The 20,033-nt window shown below is 44.2% G+C and overlaps 1 protein-coding gene across 1 annotated transcript in view; it reads right to left on the bottom strand.

Moving 5' to 3' along the window:
- Positions 1-681: 681 nt before the first annotated feature.
- EPN3 (epsin 3) overlaps positions 682-20,033 on the bottom strand; it is a 66,255-nt gene continuing 46,903 nt past the window's right edge. Inside the window, exons 5-10 of the mRNA XM_082272489.1 lie at positions 19,847-19,951; positions 15,519-15,651; positions 11,659-11,829; positions 10,299-10,391; positions 1,813-2,019; positions 682-1,717 (exon numbers count right to left, since the gene is read on the bottom strand). Coding sequence (XP_082128615.1) covers positions 1,371-1,717; positions 1,813-2,019; positions 10,299-10,391; positions 11,659-11,829; positions 15,519-15,651; positions 19,847-19,951 — 1,056 coding nt within the window. The 3' untranslated portion in view covers positions 682-1,370. The remainder of the gene's footprint in view (positions 1,718-1,812; positions 2,020-10,298; positions 10,392-11,658; positions 11,830-15,518; positions 15,652-19,846; positions 19,952-20,033) is intronic.

Raw genomic sequence — 20,033 nt, 5'->3', positions numbered from 1 at the left:
TAACCAGCAGCTCCCAAGGGAGTAGTGCTACATACGGAAATGAGCAAGGTTTTGGTATCATGTGACTGCTGTGATTGGTTTTAACAGTGATCACATGATCAGCAGCTCATCCCGCTGGCTCCCAATCAGAAGCCTTGACCAAGAGCTGTTGGTGAATCCGTAACCAGCAGCTCCCAAGGGAGTAGTGCTACATACGGAAATGAGCAAGGGTTTGGTATCATGTGACTGCTGTGATTGGTTTTAACAGTGATCACATGATCAGCAGCTCAGCCCGCTGGCTCCCAATCAGAAGCCTTGACCAAGAGCTGTTGGTGAATCCGTAACCAGCAGCTCCCAAGGGAGTAGTGCTACATACGGAAATGAGCAAGGGTTTGGTATCATGTGACTGCTGTGATTGGTTTTAATAGTGATCACATGATCAGCAGCTCAGCCCGCTGGCTCCCAATCAGAAGCCTTGACCAAGAGCTGTTGGTGAATCCGTAACCAGCAGCTCCCAAGGGAGTAGTGCTACATACGGAAATGAGCAAGGGTTTGGTATCATGTGACTGCTGTGATTGGTTTTAATAGTGATCACATGATCAGCAGCTCAGCCCGCTGGCTCCCAATCAGAAGCCTTGACCAAGAGCTGTTGGTGAATCCGTAACCAGCAGCTCCCAAGGGAGTAGTGCTACATACGGAAATGAGCAAGGGTTTGGTATCATGTGACTGCTGTGATTGGTTTTAATAGTGATCACATGATCAGCAGCTCAGCCCGCTGGCTCCCAATCAGAAGCCTTGACCAAGAGCTGTTGGTGACAGCTCGCTCAGTTTATTTGGAGTGCTCTCAGTATACAACCTCATGGAAGCGTATGTGCTGCCACTGGGCATTAGAGCCCACCTTTATTGCGATCACATATATGCTGTATGCGGCAGGGAAGAGATTAAAAGCAGAGAGAGAGGGGAATGTTGTGCACAAAGCCGTAGCAATACAAAGCCAGACCCCTGTAGACTGGTGGCGGCTGTGATTCAGCAATACTCCTAATAAACTTTGTAATAATAGCATTCTGACAGCTAACTATTGTTACCCTAAATCTCATTGCTCTAAAACATTCTGTTCCACTTAGCGATGACCTACATTCATAATTATGACTCATTAAAAAGTGATATACCAGATAATGACCTCATCATTTTAGAAATAATAAAACTCGCAACGCCAGCGCCAAAAAAATAATTTGTTTCTGTTGGAAATACCTTGTTTGATGATTTTGCACAATGTAATTACAGAGAATTATTGCATTTTAGTTTTGTCTGGGAAGTGAAAGTCATACGTGCGGCACAGCAAGGGACAAGCTTATTTGTAGATCGAGTACAGGGGGCCCTGCCTTAGCCAATCAGAGGAAAGGATTGGTTCCGGCCTGTGGAGGGGAAGAAGCTGGAACTATTGGTTGAGGAATTGGAGCGTAGGGGTAACCCATCATGGGGTGAAGAGGAACAACAGTGGGGAAAGGCTGTAGCGGCATCGGGACGCTGGTTGGCACTGGAAATCCAGGCATCGGTGAGAGGGTCCTTAACGTGTTGACTCCAGGTTCCAATGTGTTAATTGGCATAAGACCAGGCATTGGCATGGCGGGAAATGCTGCAGTAGTGTTCGGCACAGGAGAGACAGCCCTCATTTGGTTCAGAGAAGGCCTCAGGTCTCCATGTTGGAATGGGTTGACGGCTGATGGAGCACTTACACCTAAAAATAGAAAATAAATAAAGTTAGACTCAAAGTTTTCCACTTCACTCTACTTTCTTTTTCCTCATCTCGTCCTTTGGTTCACGTTTACTCACCAGATGCAAAAGGGTTTTTGGTTTTGACGGGAGAGCTGTAAGTCACCAGGCTGTCTAGGTTGACCAAGGTTCGAGCAGCTGGTTCCAAGAACAACTCAGGAGTGTTAGGGCGAGGTTTAAAATCAAGGTTAGGATCTTCAGCTTTTAGATCTGGGCTATGTCTGGCTGGTTTAGTGCTGTGTTCAGAGTCTCCAAAAAAGTCAAGTTCTGCAAGAAAAATATGGAACTTTTTGCAAACAAGGTACTAGAATGGCAAACATAAGCTGCTCCAGTAAAAATGTAACTGTATTTAGGTGCGTATACATTTTGGGGCCTATTTAGAAATAATTCACTAAACGAATGTCACAAGCATTTATCCAGTCACCTCGAAGTTTCACCGTATTTAGCCTAACACATTTATTCCCATTGATCATCAGCTCCATTAATGGTTATAATGCAGTATTTTGCGGATTGAGGTATTTCAGGAAAATACCGCATTATGGCCGCTAGACAGAGCTGACGATAATAGGAAACACAAAAATTAGTCAAAAAAACTTGAGAATTTATGATGGTGGAGCAAATGCATGTGACATTGGGGAAGAATTACTAAAACTGGCGCATCTGTGCGTAGTAACCAATCAGTTTCTAACTTGACATTGTTTAAGCTTTGACAACAAAACCTAGAAGCTGATTGGTTACTATGAACAGCTGCACAAGATTCTGTGTGCGCCAGTTTTAGTAAATCTACTTTATTGACGGCATTTTCTTTTTTTTAAACAGACCCCTCTGAGTTATAATTTTTGCTATTCATCTAATAAAATTTTTTGATGTGACTTTCAAATCTTTCTTGCATTTCCAAATAGTGATCATTATATTTCCTGTCTGTGAAGATTCTCATTTATCCAGATCACGCCGCTGTATATATATATATAGAGAGAGAGAGATATATAGAGAGAGATATATAGATATATAGAGATATATACATATAAATATTATATATATATAAATATTATATATATATATATATATATGTATATATATATATATATATATATACCGTATTTATCGGCGTATAACACGCACCTGCGTATAACACGCACCTTATTTTAAGAGGGATTTTTCTGGGAAAAAACTTAATTAAAATAAAAACTTTGAAGAAAAATAAGGGTAGCTCAGAACTTTGTCCCCTTCACCACTTTGAAACATTTGTACCTTTAAAGGATAAGAGTTCTGGACATCTCTACAGTGCCTGACAGCAAATAGACACACACTCTGCTTTGCAGGAATGGAGGAGCTAGTGTGTGTCTCTTAGCTCCTCACCTCCCCGGCAGACTCATTTTTAGATATGTATATATATACAGTATATATATATATATATATATATATATATACACACTATAGAGAAGAATAATATTATATATATATTTTTTGTGGGAGTTTCTACTTCCCACAACCCCCTTTGTAAAAATTAGGGGGCCTGTCCCGCTGTTTTTGGTGTGCTTAACCGCTTGCCGACCGCCGCAAGTAGATTTACTGCGGCGGTCAGCCCCTGCCAGGCAGAGTGACGTTAATTAACGTCACTAGCCTGGGAGGGTCTGGGGAGCGAGCGCGCGCCCGCAGAGGCGCGCTCCCGCTCCCGCGCGGTCACGGACCCCCCCCCCCGCGCGTGTGACCAGCGGACCCGATGTCCGCCGGTCACTCGGCGATCGGCGGGGGAGAGGGAGAATGTCAGGCGGCTTGTGTAAACAAGCCACCTGTCATTCTCCTCGCTGTAAAGACACTGATCACACGGATCTAGTATGTAGATCCGTTGATCAGTGTCCTTACAGCTCAAGCCACAGCCAATCACAGTAAGAATCACGCCCCTAGGGACACACACAGCCCCTCCCTCCCAAATAAAGTTAACCCCTTCACTACCAGTGTATTTTTACAGTAACAGTGCATATGTATAGCACTGATTACTGTAGAAATGTCACTGGTAACCCCAAAAGTGTCAAAAATGACAGTCAAGGGTCCGATCTGTCCGCCGCAATGTCGCAGTACCGCAAAAAAAATCGCAGATCGCCGCCATTACGCGTTAAAAAAAAAAAACAACAAAAATGACAAAAATCTTTCCCTTTGTTAGTAAACGCGATAACTTTTGCGCAAACCAATAAAAATACGCTTTTTGCGATTTTTTTTACCAAACATAGGTAGGATAAAACAAATTGGCCGAAAATGTTAAAAAATTTAGATTTTTACATTTTTTTGGGGGGGAATTTCATATAAAAAAATGTGAAAAATATTGCTATTTTTGCAAAATTGTCGCTCTTTTTTTGTTTATAGCGCGTGATCAAAAAATCGCACAGGTGATCAAATACCACCAAAAGAAAGCTCTGTTTGTGGGAAAAAAAGGAAATCAAATTCTTTAGGTACAGCATCGCACGACCGCACAATTGTCCGTTAAAGTCACGCGGTGCCGAATCGCAAAATACCCCCTGGTCTTTTAGCAGGAAAATCCTCCGGGACTTAAGTGGTTAATTAGGGTTCCCATACAGATTCATGATGTGCAGCACTACTTGATCTCACCAGCAGGTGGTGCTCTAAGTGAACTTTAGAACTGTAGCATTCTGTCCAAGAACACACCTAAGTGGTGTGTATTGTTGGGGTATTCTATTGTGATGCTGGAGAGCACCCAAAGAAATGCAAGGGACTTTTCAAAATATCAGGAATAGCTTTCTATAAAATGCAGAGCAGACTGACAGCATGCCAATCAGCCCCCCAAAACTGACTTGCTTCAAAAAGTGTATCTATATATACTACATAGATTTTTTTTGTGAATCAGTAGGGTGTATTATGTATCCCTTAGTCACTCATGTGGATGGCAATATCTGGGAGTCCCCTTATTTATAATGTGTGCTTCCCTCTTTAAAGCTTAGAATCCCTCACTGACAGCTAAATGGACAGCGCAGGGGTATATCACTGGTTGTTAGAATGCTGGAAGCCTCCAGCTTCCTAACAACCAGGAGACCTGAATGGGAAACTGCCATATTTATCAGATGTAGTAATACTGCTGCTAATGTTTCACTTCCCTTTACAATCGGAGGTTCGAACTTGGACGGACACCCATTTAGTTCAACCATTTGCCAAAAATCCCAACAAGTAAAATTTGGATCAAACTGAGAGCTCATCCCTAGCACCAACCACATACAGTAGTGAAAATAATTATTTGATCCCCTGCAGATTTTGTAAGTTTGTCCACTTACAAAGTAAAGAAGGGTCTCTATTTTTATCATAGGTGTATTTTAAACCAAAGAGACAGAATATCAACCAAAAATCCAGAAAAAAACACATGATACAAATGTTATAAATTGAGTTGCAGTTCAGTGAGTAAAAAATTTGGTCCCCAAGCAAAAAATGACTTAGTACTTGGTGGAGAAACCCTTGTTGGCAAGCATAGAGCTAAGACATTTCTTGAAGTTGGTGACCAGGTTTGTACACATCCCAGGAGGGATTTTGGTCCACTATTTAAATATCTTCTCTAAATCCTTAAAGCGGAGTCCTGGCCACAGAATCGTTTTTTTTTTTTTATCAATACCTCCCAAAATGTCACCCCCCCCCCCCTTCATACATCAACTAATCCTGTTTTTTACAGTACAATAATCGATTGGCAATTAGAAAATCTTACTTTATAAAAAGTCTCCTGAGCACCGCCATCTTTGTCCGGGTTCCCCTGAAGCCGCTGTGTTAATGAATGCCCTGCTTCCTGGTTCGAGAAGGAGAGGGGCCGGTGAATGCAGCGCGAAATCTCGCGCATGCCCAGTACTATGCGATCGGCATAGTATAGGGATGCCTATCATCGCGTTATTTCCAAACATGAGAGGAGCGGCCGGCCGCCTACGTCACTGCCCATTGCATCCTGGGAGCGACGAGTAAGAGCTCCCAGGACGCATTGCGGGACAGGAAGTGACGACGCGGGCCGCGGCCGAGGAAGGATGTAAAGGTGAGTATATTATCCTCTGTAATAAGGTAAGTTAAAAAAAAAAAAAAAAAAGCCGGGAATATCCGATTCTAGCTCAGGTAAGGATAAGGAAGCGGATGCCATAAAATCTAAAGGCATGATTTTGTGGCCCTAACTCCGCTTTAAGGTTTCTTGGCTGTCGCTTGGCAACCCAAAGTTTCAGCTCCCTCCATACATTTTCTATAGGATTAAGGTCTGGAGACTGGCTAGGCCACTCAATGACCTTAATGTGCTGTTTCTTCTTCTGCCACTCCTTTGTTGCCTTGGTAGAATGTTTTCGGTCATTGTCATGCTGGAAGACCCATTCATGACCCATCTTCAGTGTTCTAGCCGAGAGAAGGTTCTCAAATACATGGCCCTGTCAATTGGCCCCTCAATGTGGCAAAGTCAGCCTGTACCTTTAGCAGAGGAACAGCCCCAAAGCGTAATGTTTCCACCCCTGTGCTTGACTGTAGTGATGGTGTTCTTAGGGTCATAGTCAGAATTTTTCTTCCTCCAAACACAGTGAGTCGAGTTAATGCCAAAGAGCTCAATTTTGGTCTCATCTGACCACAACGCTTTCTCCCAATCCTTCTCTGAATCATTTAGATGTTCACTGGCAAACTTCAGACAGGCCTGTACATGTGCCACCTTGAGGAGGGGGACCTTGCGGGCACTGCAGCATTTCATTTCATGGCAGCATATTGTGTTACCAATGGTTTGTTTGGTGACTGTGGTCCCAACTGCCTTGAGATCATTCACAAGCTCCTCCCATGAAATTCTGGGCTGATCCCTCACTTTTTTTATGATCATCCTTACCCCATGAGGCAAAATCTTGCATGGCGCTCCAAACTGAGGGCGATTATTGGTTGTTTTGTATGTCTTCTATTTGTGAATAATTGCTTCAACAGTTGTCCCATTCTCACAAGGCTTCTTGCTGATGGTCTTGTAGCCCATTCCAGCCTTGTGCAGGTCTACAATCTTCTCCCTGACGTCCTTTGACAGCTCTTTGGTCTTGCCCATGATGGTGAGGTTTGAATGGAAGAAAGAGTATCTGTGGACAGGTGTCTTTTATACACATAATGAGTTGTCGTTAGGTGCACCTTCTTAAATTGACAGGACTAATCTGTGTTCTACATGAGCACATACTGTATCCAGTATGTGGGAGCCAGAATTATTGTTAGTTGGTAGGTGATCAAATACTTATTTCAGGGCCATCTTTAACGCAGGGCAAAAGGGGAAGCTGCCCTGGGCCCAGTCACTGTTGTGGGGCTCAAAGCAGCTGCCCCTTGATCTGCACATAGTTGATAAGTGGATTTGGGAGGGACCAAGAAAATTTTTGCCCAGTGTCCAATCAATAATAAAGATGGCCCTGACTTATTTTACTCACTGAACTGCAACTCAATGTATAATGTTTGTATTTGTATTATGACCCTTCATTTCTTTGTAAGTGGGCAAACTTACAAAATCTGCAGGGGATCAAATAATAATTTTCCCCACTTTATAGCGCTTATACCTAGCACCAACCACATATAGAGCTCATCCCTAGCACCAACTACATATAGAGCTCAACCCTAGCACCAACTACATATAGAGCTCATCCCTAGCACCAACTACATATAGAGCTCATCCCTAGCACTAACTACATATAGAGCTCATCCCTAGCACTAACTACATATAGAGCTCATCCCTAGCACCAACTACATATAGAGCTCATCCCTAGCACTAACTACATATAGAGCTCATCCCCACCGTCAACCACATATAGAGCTCATCCCTAGCACTAACTACATATAGAGCTCAACCCTAGCACCAACTACATATAGAGCTCATCCCTAGCACCAACTACATATAGAGCTCATCCCTAGCACTAACTACATATAGAGCTCATCCCCACCATCAACCACATATAGAGCTCATCCCTAGCACCAACTACATATAGAGCTCATCCCTAGCACTAACTACATATAGAGCTCAACCCTAGCACCAACTACATATAGAGCTCATCCCTAGCACCTACTACATATAGAGCTCATCCCTAGCACCTACTACATATAGAGCTCATCCCTAGCACCAACTACATATAGAGCTCATCCCTAGCACCAACCACATATAGAGCTCATCCCTAGCACCAACTACATATAGAGCTCATCCCTAGCACCAACTACATATAGAGCTCATCCCTAGCACCAACTACATATAGAGCTCATCCCTAGCACTAACTACATATAGAGCTCATCCCTAGCGTCAACCACATATAGAGCTCATCCCTAGCACCAACTACATATAGAGCTCATCCCTAGCACCAACTACATATAGAGCTCATCCCTAGCACCAACTACATATAGAGCTCATCCCTAGCACCAACTACATATAGAGCTCATCCCCACCGTCAACCACATATAGAGCTCATCCCTAGCACCAACTACATATAGAGCTCATCCCTAGCACTAACTACATATAGAGCTCATCCCTAGCGTCAACCACATATAGAGCTCATCCCTAGCACCAACTACATATAGAGCTCATCCCTAGCACCAACTACATATAGAGCTCATCCCTAGCACCAACTACATATAGAGCTCATCCCTAGTGTCAACCACATATAGAGCTCATCCCTAGCACCAACTACATATAGAGCTCATCCTTTGCACCAGCTACATATAGAGCTCAACCCTAGCACCAACTACATATAGAGCTCATCCCTAGCACCAACTACATATAGAGCTCATCCTTTGCACCAACTACATATAGAGCTCATCCCTAGCGTCAACCACATATAGAGCTCATCCCTAGCACCAACTACATATAGAGCTCATCCCTAGCACCAACTACATATAGAGCTCATCCCTAGCACCAACTACATATAGAGCTCATCCCTAGCGTCAACCACATATAGAGCTCATCCCTAGCACCAACTACATATAGAGCTCATCCTTTGCACCAGCTACATATAGAGCTCAACCCTAGCACCAACTACATATAGAGCTCATCCCTAGCACCAACTACATATAGAGCTCATCCCTAGCACCTACTACATATAGAGCTCATCCTTTGCACCAACTACATATAGAGCTCATCCCTAGCACTAACTACATATAGAGCTCATCCCTAGCGCCAACCACCTATAGAGCTCATCCCTAGCACCTACTACATATAGAGCTCATCCCTAGCACCAACTACATATAGAGATCATCCCTAGCACCAACCACCTATAGAGCTCATTCCTAGCATCAACTACATACAGAGCTCATCCCTAGCACCAACTACATATAGAGCTCATCCTTAGCACCAACCACCTATAGAGCTCATCCCTAGCACCAACTACACATAGAGCTCATCCCTAGAACCAACTACATATAGAGCTCATCCCTAGCACCAACTACATATAGAGCTCATCCTTAGCACCAACTACACATAGAGCTCATCCCTAGCACCAACTACATATAGAGTTTATCCCTAGCATCAACTACATATAGAGCTCATCCCTAGCACCAACTACATATAGAGCTCATCCCTAGCACCAACTACATATAGAGCTCATCCCTAGCACCAACCACATATAGAGCTCATCCCTAGCATCAACTACATATAGAGCTCATCCTTAGCACCAACCACATATAGAGCTCACCCCCAGCACCAACTACATATAGAGCTCATTCCTAACACCAACCACATGTAGAGCTCATCCCTAGAACCAACCACATATAGAGCTCATCCCTAGCACCAACCACATATATAGCTCATCCCTAGAACCAACTACATATAGAGCTCATCCCTAGCACCAACCACATATAGAGCTCATCCCTAGCACCAACCACATATAGAGCTCATCCCTAGCACCAACCACATATAGAGCTCATCCTTAGCACCAACCACATGTAGAGCTCATCCCTAGAACCAACCACATATAGAGCTCATCCCTAGCACTAACTACATATAGAGCTCATCCCTAGCACCAACTACATATAGAGCTCATCCCTAGAACCAACCACATATAGAGGTCATCCCTAGCACCAACCACATATAGAGCTCATCCCTAGCACCAACCACATATAGAGCTCATCCCTAGAACCAACCACATATAGAGCTCATCCCTAGCACCAACCACATATAGAGCTCATCCCTAGCACCAACCACATATAGAGCTCATCCCTAGCACCAACCACATATAGAGCTCATCCCTAGCACCAACCACATATAGAGCTCATCCTTAGCACCAACCACATGTAGAGCTCATCCCTAGAACCAACCACATATAGAGCTCATCCCTAGCACTAACTACATATAGAGCTCATCCCTAGCACCAACTACATATAGAGCTCATCCCTAGAACCAACCACATATAGAGCTCATCCCTAGCACCAACCACATATAGAGCTCATCCCTAGCACCAACCACATATAGAGCTCATCCCTAGCACCAACCACATATGAAAACTGGTAAGCTGCAACATAATACATTTTGTTTTTGGGTTTAGATCCCCATAAAGTAACTCAACATTACATACATGGTAACATCATCTTACCAAAAGAGTTATCTGTCTTGATGGAGGATGGTGATTGGGCATCCTTGGTAGGTGGTGGTGGTGCAAATACATCATATATGGCTTCATGTGAACCTATAAAAAACAAAAAAGCAAAACTTGGAACTGTTGACCCAATCAATCACTTTTAGGTTTGACTGGAATATAGGAAAGGTTTAAATAAAAAAAGAAAATAAAGACAGCTGAAACCCCCACTGAAAAGGATTTGATTTGTCTTAAGAAAAAAAAATGGTTTCAAAGCAATAAAGAAGAATTCTACAGGACATAGAAGACTAAAGCTGGCCATAGATAGATTGAAAATTCAGCCAGTTCAGCAGGGGCCAACTTTTGATCCATGTGTGGCCAGGGGCAGACTGACAACTTTCTGCCCAGGGGGCAAGTACAAACCAGAGGCCCATGGTGCAGCGACTTGGCCCCCCCTCCCACTCTCCCTCTTACCAGCCTCCTCCTGACCCTCATTCCAGGTTGAAGCCCTGCTCCAGGTACTCTCCACTCACCGGCTGAATCTGAGTTCCTAACCTGGCCAGCAGGGGGCGGTTGGGGGAAGCTGGGACAGCTGGGTTGGGGCTGGCCAGGGGAGGAGAATCTCCAGTGGGGCATGGAATTGGCCTCTTCTCAGACACAGTTTACACCATCCATGCTGGGGGGGAGGCCTGCACTCTGTCCTTGTCTTCAACCCGCACTCAGTAGGTCAGTGGTGGGGACGTTTTACTACTCTCTACCAGGAATCCTTTAGGCATGTCTGTGGCAGAAGCAGTGCAGCCTTTTTACAGGACATCAGAGTGGCCCAGGGGGCAACTGCCCCCCTGCCCCCTGGCCCAGTCCTCCCCTGTGTGTGGCCATACCTATTTGAGAGAAGTTGATCATTGTCAATGTCAAATGGGAATATTGGAAATATTTTCTCTAATATTTTTGGCTACAGCCACTGATTAGTGTATTCTGACAGGGAGAGTCTCTCTGTCAGAATACAATATCCCAGCATGGAGGATTCCTGCATCCACCACCTACTGTGGATGGAGGAATCCCTTTTTTTTATTTTGTACGGCCTGCTATAGCCAGTTTAGGATTAGATTAGGATAATAAAGGGTCAGTCCATACAAAAGTGATAATTTGTGGATCTTTGTGGGCTGAGTCAGCCCCCGGATTGTAATATGTTGGATACTCCATCAGTGAGATCTCCCTTCTATAATCCCCAACTCTGCTTCTGTCTGCCTGGGAGTTTTGGGTAGATTGGGAATGAACGCTTTGCTGGCCCAATGTTGAGCGTCCCACACCAGAAAAAAATGAACAACCACTTTATCCAAATACCTCCACTGAATGTAAATTTTATAATCGGTCTCACCTTTCTGCCTGTCCCCCCAAGGATCGTGCGGGAGGCTTTTGGATACCTGAGGCCCCTCCCAGCCTGACGGAGAATCGCAGCTGAAGATGATGCTCTGACTTGCGTTATCCGCTCTTAACTGAGTGCCGTGAGGAACATCCCAGGGCAGGGAAGAGGTACTAGAATTCTGATCTGAAAGAAGGATCACAAAGCTTTGTCTTACATGACAGAATGTTTTATGATTATTACGCTTATATAATTACATAATATTTACCCATTTATTTCAGCACTTTGAAAAGACGCTGCGTATTTATCTCCAACACTTTCAAGTTACCTTCTGTTCCATAAAAGAGCTATTGTTTCTAGCTATGTATTATTCATCGGATATTTGGCAGAAACATTGTTTTTTCTTTTTTTTAGCGCTTTACACAAGGCTGATATATCTTCAGCTCTGGGCAAACCATTTATCTCCATGCTGGGTGGAGTGGAGTAGAGTATAATTATTCTACCAAATCTTTAGTGGAAGCCTATACCTGGCATGGCTATAACAGGCTCCTGGGTCAGTGAGCCCTACCCTGCTCCACTTGAAATTAAGATCTGTTTTGGATAGAGTTGCTTTCTGAAGGAATTACATGCCGTACAATACATTACCTTAAAACTGGCAATCTCTTTCCCTCACTTTCATACACTCTGTTCATCTCCTCTTCCCATATATCAGCTGTCTAAATCAGTGGTCCTCAACTCCAGTCCTCGGGGCCCACTAACAGGCCAGGTTTGCAAGATAACTAAATTATATCACAGGTGATCTCATTTGCTGCTCAGTGATTGCAGTATTCTAGTCTGCATCTTCCCAAGGTAATACTTAACCACTTTACCGCTGAGTACCGTAGTACTACTGCGGCAAAGTGGCTCTTGTAGGTCTGACGACGTAGACCTACGTCGCCAGACTCCTCCCCCTGTAGGCGGCGCTCGCGGGTCGGGTCCGGCCAGGGGAGGAGCAGCGGCGATCGCCGCTGCTCTGCCCCGATCGTCGGGGGAATCCAGTTTGGAGATCCGCCCGCCTGTGTAAACAGAGCGGGCGGATCTCCTCAGTGACAGGGAGTGACAGATCGGACTGTTCAGCATAGCTGGACATCCGATCTGTCCCTGTCTCACACAGTCACCTCCCCCCCCACACGTCAGTAAGCACCAGGCATACATTAACCCCTCCCTCTCCAATAAAATTAACCCCTTCCCTGCCAGTGTCATTTTTACAGTAACAGTGCATATTTATAGCACTGATTACTGCAGTAATGTCACTGGTACCCCCAAAAGTGTAAAAAATGTCAGTCAAGGGTCCGATCTGTCCGCCGCAATGTCGCAGTCCCGCAAAAAAAATCGCAGATCGCCGCCATTACTCGTTAAAAAAAAAAACACCAAAAATGACATAAATCTTTCCCTTAGTTAGTAAACGCAATAACTTTTGCGCAAACCAATCAAAATACGCTTATTGCGATTTTTTTTTTACCAAACATAGGTAGCAGAAAACAAATTGGCCAAAAATAAAAAAAAATTAGATTTTTACATCTTTTTTGGGGGGGATTTCATATAAAAAAATGTTAAAAATATTGTTATTTTTTCAAAACAAACGCTATTTTTTTGTTTATAGCGCAAAAAGTAAAAATCGCACAGGTGATCAAATACCACCAAAAGAAAGCTCTGTTTGTGGGAAAAAAAGGACGTAAATTTCGTTTGGGTACGGCGTCGCACGACCGCGCAATTGTCAGTTAAAGTCGCACAGTGCCGAATCGCAAAAAGTGGCCCAGACGTAAGACAGCAAAATGCTCTAGTAGTAAAGTGGTTAAAATCTGGCCTGTTAGTGGGCCCCGAGGACCGGAGTTGAAGACCACTGGTCTAAATGATATGTGCAAAGTAAGACCATATTTATTGAACTCTTGAGTCGCAGGTGTTGCTTTAAAGGTTAGGCCATTCAAAAGAGATATTTTACATATAGGTGGAGGCTGTTCTTGACTAGTGAAGAGTTTGGTTTTGGCTGAACCTTGAAGGAAGCGGTCATTTCTAGGCCAATGGGATGCAGCCAGGATATCCCCCACCCCGCAGCTGCATGCATACAAATGAGCGGATGGAGATGCTTGTGACATCATTGATGTAATATGGCCACACAACCATATTGGCTCAATGACATTATGTCAATTTTGTTGACATGTTGTCAATAACATTGACCTAATTTGGACATGTGGACAATGACATTGATCTAACATGGTCACGTATCAATGACATTGACCTAGTATGGCCATCTGGTCAATAACATTTACCTACTATGGCCACGTGGCCAATGACATTGACATGAGCCCATTTTAGGTCAACGATGCCATGAGCATCCCCTCCCCTTGCAAAATGCAACTATACACACACAAAAGAGCAGGGATGCTTATGACATTGATGGACTAAAATATGGCCTAATGGCCATATTGGGTCAAGGACATTGATCTTTTAGTAGCCATGTGGTCAATAACATTGACCCAATGTGGCCATATTAGGTCAATGTCATGAGCATCCCCTCACTAGTGTGTACCCTGCAGCTGCGCGCGCACACACTACACACACACACATAAAAAAGCAGGGATGCTTGTGACATCATAGGCCTAATATGGCCACATGGCCATATTAGGTTAACCTCCCTGGCGGTATTATTCGGTGCTGAAAGCGGTACAATTATTTTGCATGAAATTCTTAAGAATGAGCAGCCCAAACCAACTATTTACATATGATTTTTTTTTTTACTGTGCGTTCTTCTTTATAACATCTCGGGTATGATAAAGTTTGAAACACAAAATCATAAATTATAATATAATAAATGACTATAAATAAGTTAAAGTATGTATGTATGTATATATATATATATATATATATATATATATATATATACATATACATATATATATATATATATACATATACATATATATATATATAAATATACATATTTTGCAATGTATCAGTGTGTTTGGTGTGTTTTACTTTTGAATTTGCCGCCGGTTCCACCCCCCTGCGAGCGTCACGTCGCAGGAGACGGAAGCCGGGGCACAGAGAGCATCGGGAGGAAGATCCGCTGCCGCACACCGCCCGCATACATCGCTGAATCCTGGTGACAAGGTAAGTAACCCCTCTATCAGGATTGAGCAATGCTTCTGGCGGTACCCCGAGTGTGGCTCGGGGTTACCCCATTTGGCACTGAAATGTAACCCCGAGCCACACTCAGGAATACCGCTAGGAAGGTTAATGACATTGATCTAATATGGCCACGTGGTTAAGGACTTTGACCTAATATGGCCATGTGGTCAATGACAATGACCTAACATGGACACATGGCCATATTAGGTAAAGGATGCAATGAGCATCCCTGCCCCTTTGTGTATTTGTAGCTACAAGTCAGGGAATTCACTGACAGCTAACTTCTGGGTTCAGCCAAATATGGGTTGAGAACCAACCCAGGGTCGGACCCAACCTCATCCCTATTCTTAACATCTGAGATTTGTGGGTATCCACGCCCACCTATATGTGTCCCAGCTCTTCCTGTTACATTCTTCATAATATAAAATAAATATAAATTCGGCAGGGATGGTGGAGGTCGCTCATAACTGATCTCGCCACTAGAGTTCCATAACTGATCTCGCCACTAGAGTTCCAGAGATGTCTAAGGAACTGTCAGGGGGTTTACCTCTCCAACATCTAACAAGTACTGAAAAAACAGCTTCAGGTGGACTGGGCTTTGCAGATCAGGACCATTGTTAGCTAATATCAGGCCATTTAAGATCACTCCTAACCATGTTCCAATGAAAAAACTTGGTTCCTTTCAGATAGTTTTAGAGATCACTTACTTGCTGGTCCCCAGGCTGGAAACAAAGAGCTTGTGGTTGTTGATGGATAGGAACTAGTATGTTGAAAATCCCAAGTGTTGGAAGGAGATGACTGAGGTGGACCAAATATATCAATCAGATCCGATATGTGTGTCTAGAAGACGATAAACATAGGTTATTAACAAATCAAAACAAAATCTCATGTACTATCTGCATTGTGATTTTCTGTAAAATATGAAAGCCATACTGTGTATTGAGTGCATTAAAAGAGACTCATCTTTAAGGCTCCGTTCACATGTGAGCGTATGGATCGCGGGCAGAACCGCCGCGGTTCCGCCCGCGATCCGGAGATTTATTGCAAATCGCGGAACGCCTAGCGTTGCCCGTTGATTTGCAATAGCCCCCCAAACGCCGAGCGATGTTGCCGTGATTTCCGCCTGCCGAATTGCGGCAACATCGCGCAAACAAAATCGCGGGACGCAATACGCTCCAAAGAAGTACAAGAGCTTCTTTGGAGCGTATTGCGTCCCGCGATTTTGTTTGCGCGATGTTGCCGCGATTCGGCAGGCGGAAATCGCGGCAACATCGCTCGGCGTTTGGGGGGCTATTGCAAATCAACGGGCAATGCTAGGCGTCCCGCGATTTGCAATAATCTCCGGATCGCGGGCGGAACCGCGGCGGTTCTGCCCGCGATCCAAACGCTGACATGTGAATGCGGCCTTAGAGTTCCCAACTCCAACCACATGCATGGAAGGTTAAAGTGGTTAAAGAATACTCAATCCCATGCAAGAACAATAAAAAATAAAAAAACTGCATTTTTGCTTGCACATGATTGGATGATGGAAGTCAGCAGAGCTTCCCCTCATTTACTGTTGTGGATTAATTTAACTTGCAAAGTGCACAGTCTATTCTCCTTTAGTAAATCAGCCCAAAGATTTTTAAAGGTAATCTGTTGCAGCAAAAAAAAAAAAAAAATGTCACCCTAGAAAAGATTTGATACCAGTCAGGTGGGTGGTACCTCCGATCTTTTTCTGGAAGAGCTACGCCAGCTAAAGGATTGTCACCTGTCAGTGTGCTGAATGCCTACTGCATGCTGAGGTTCACCCGCCAACCATTTGATCAGTGCTGTGTCCCTGTAGGGTAGTGATATAGCAGTCAGCGGGTGGCACCGCAGGGTGCAGCGGGGTGTCCCGGCATCTGACATTGTTTGTTGAATGCTGAATATTCTTCAGCCAGCCTGGCTCTTCAAGAGAGAGGGGATCAGAGTTAACACCTGCCAGACTGGTAATATAATTCTTATTTTTCAAAGTATTTTTTACTCTTAATAATAGCAAGTCTATAACATTAAAAAAATAAAAAAATAAAAACAATATTTTTTCTTGACAGTAATAAAAATTCTCCCCCTCTCCCGACTACTACAACCTAAAGCTGGGTATACACTTTGAGTTTTTTTTTTTTTTTTTCACCCAGCGGGTTGAACGAAAAAAAAAACCTCACATATACATAAGCAGGGCCGGGATAAGGGGTGGGCAGGAGGAAAGGCTGCCCTGGGCACTCTGGTATCATGTGAGGTGGGAGGGAGTTTGGGGGGGATTTGTGTTGGAAGGGGGAGTTTGTGGGGTTGCGGGGGGTAAGTATTGTTTTAGGAAGCAAAATTTTGGGGGTGGGGTGGTGATTTAGGATTTGTGTTGAGAGGGGGATGGGGGGGGTAGAAGATTTGTGCTAGGAGGGAGGATTGAGGGGTTATTTTTGCTGTAAGGGGGGGGAATTAGAGTGGGGGGGGGGAATGTGTACTAGGATAGGAAATTGTAGGGGTAGAGGATTTTTGCTTGGGGGGTGGTTTTTTGGGGTGGGGGGCATTTGAGCTGGGGGATCTGGGGGGGGGGGGTAAAGATTTGTGCTAGGAGAGAGAATTTCAGCGGGGGGGGGGGGGTTTACACTAGGAGGAGGGGGAATTAATGCTTGGGGTAAGCATGCAGATTAATTAGTGTTCAGGTTTTTTTATGGGGGGATCTTTTCTGACACATAATTCTCATACACTTTAGGGGGGGGGGGGGCTCGTAGTTTAGCATGTTTGCCCTTGGCTCTAGATTACCTACCTCTAGATATCCTGGCACTGCACACAAGCAATGTCGATGCAGGACCTCCCCCACAGCTTTATTGTATGCTGACAGAAGGGACTCCCTTCCATCGAATGCACTGATCTGTGCTGCAGCACCTGATTGAATGCTGGTTAAAAGGGCCATCTTAAGAGCATTAAAGGGCCCCGGGCAATACAGTGCACTGGGGCCCTGCCTACACAATCCCCCACAAGAATAAAAAAGCAAGTTATCAATAAGGCGATATTTATTGGTACAGCAGTGCCAGCCTAATGACAGCTTCCATGTTCAGTGGCTGGGTCCGGTGAACACACACACGGACGGGAGTCAGACTTGAATGCCCTGTGTCTGCCTGTTCCCGTGGAGGCGGACAGGCATTCCTACAGCTGTGGGTTCCCCCTCCACGGCCCAAGTGGCCTGACAGCAGCACAGGGCCAACAGGTTACCTGCCACCTGGGATGCACACGGGAATCTGGACTAATGCTTGGCTGGGGCTGGGGCTGGGGCTGGGTCGCTGGGCAGGTGGGGCCCCTGGGCAAATGCCCAGCCTGCCCATTCGGTAAGATGGCCCTGCTGGTTAAACACCAGGACCACTCAACAGAAAGATTCCCACGGATCTAAGTTTGGCCGGTTCAGAAAATTTCGATACATGTGTACCCAGCTGAAGGCTCTAATGCTGGTTTAGTGTTGGGAGACATATTAGAGATAAATAGTAACTTTATTCCAATCCCGGTATATGGACTGGTGACCGGCCCTTAATGTCCTCACATACAATGCAGAACTGCTGGCCTTGCATTGTACATGTCAACATCATAAAGGGGGCACCTGCACAACTGTCAAAATGGCATCATGGGACAGGTCATCCAATAGTGAGAAAGCCTAAGGAAGTAAAGAATAAGGTCATATTTTTTTTGGCTCCCTAGACTAGGGCTTTGCATTTCTGTTTTCATGCCTTTTTTAATCAATTTTTTAATGACACACATTTTGCACATGCGCTGATATGCATTTTTATTATATTTGTGTGCGTTTTCTTGCAGCATGCGTTTATAATGTCGGCCCATAAAAATCTATTTAGGCTCAAAACGCGTGACAATAAATGGACCTGAGCTATTTCTAAAAATGTGCTGAGGAGCAGAACAAAAATGTGAGCACTTCCTTTGACGATGTGAACGTTAAAACGGGAATGTGTGAATGGGACTTGGGCCAGCCATAGGCGGTTTGAATATCGGCTGGTTCAGCAGGAACTAAACTAATAAGAAGTGATGCGCCAGATATAAATAAATGCACAATGGTGATAAACAAACAATACTGGTGTATAATTAGTGACAAGTGCTATACAATCCGTGAGAGATAATAATAATTGTCCATAAAGTGTCCATAAATGGTGCAAAAATATCCAAAGGAAAATCCAATAAAACACCACAGTGTGTGATTCCCTTCACCGAGTGAAATGGTCTCTCGCCTCAGTTTGAGACCCACAACAGGTCAATAGCAGCATTAATTAACAATAGGGACATGGATCAGGGGGGCTCTCTCCAGCCTTCACCTCAGGATTGACAATAGGCATATGCAAGGGAAAAATAAGGGACAAATCTAGTGCTCTCCGTATGGTTTCCCACAATTTTATTGATGTATAGTGGTTGTACTCACAATAGAAGGCACTCAGCGCTGCTCGCTTGTATGGCAGACAAGACAGTGACTCGGAACAGGAAGAAAGCGCGGCGTCGGGTACGCAGGCTCTGCCCCCATACGTGTTACGTCAGAGCTTCAGTAGCATTGACTTCTTCAGTAGTTTCCATTATTTCTTATGGGAAAATTTGCTTTGATATACGAGTGCCTTGGATTACAAGCATGTTTCAAGAATGAATTATGCTTGCGATCCAAGATTTTACTGTACTTTATTTGTTACATGGGTACACAGGTACAGACTATATTCGGACGCGTTTCGGCTATGGAGCCTTCATCAAAGGGCACTTTTGCAAAGTGCAGTTGCACTCAGCAAGTGCAGTTGCTCCAGAGCTTAGTAAATGAGGTAAAGCTTTGCAAAAAATATCCAATCATGAACAAGGAAAATGAAAAAAAATTAATTCTGCTTGCATATGATTGGATGATGGAAATCAGCAGAACTTCTGCTCATTTACTAAGCTCTGGAGCAATTGCTCTTGCAGAGTGCCAATGAAACTTTGCAAAGTGCACAGTCTATTTGCCTTTAGTAAATCAACTCAAAGTATCTGTAGTTAAGAGAATTACCTCCTTTTTCTTCTCTATCTCCAGCTCCCCTGGCTCCGTTGACAGCTGGGTCTCTATCAGTGCCTTCTCAATTATTGATATCTCTCCTTGATGTGACCTCATCTCCTAGATGAAGGAAAGTTTCTGTTAGAGACGTGCCAGGATGAAAGAACACATTCAGCAAATAGTGTAAAAGGAAAGCTGCCAG

This window comes from Pelophylax lessonae (assembly GCF_965119305.1).
Source record: "Pelophylax lessonae genome assembly, chromosome: 11".
NCBI lineage: Eukaryota > Metazoa > Chordata > Amphibia > Anura > Ranidae > Pelophylax > Pelophylax lessonae.
Note: the sequence above shows the minus strand (reverse complement) of the source record. Positions and strands in the feature narration are given on the sequence as shown.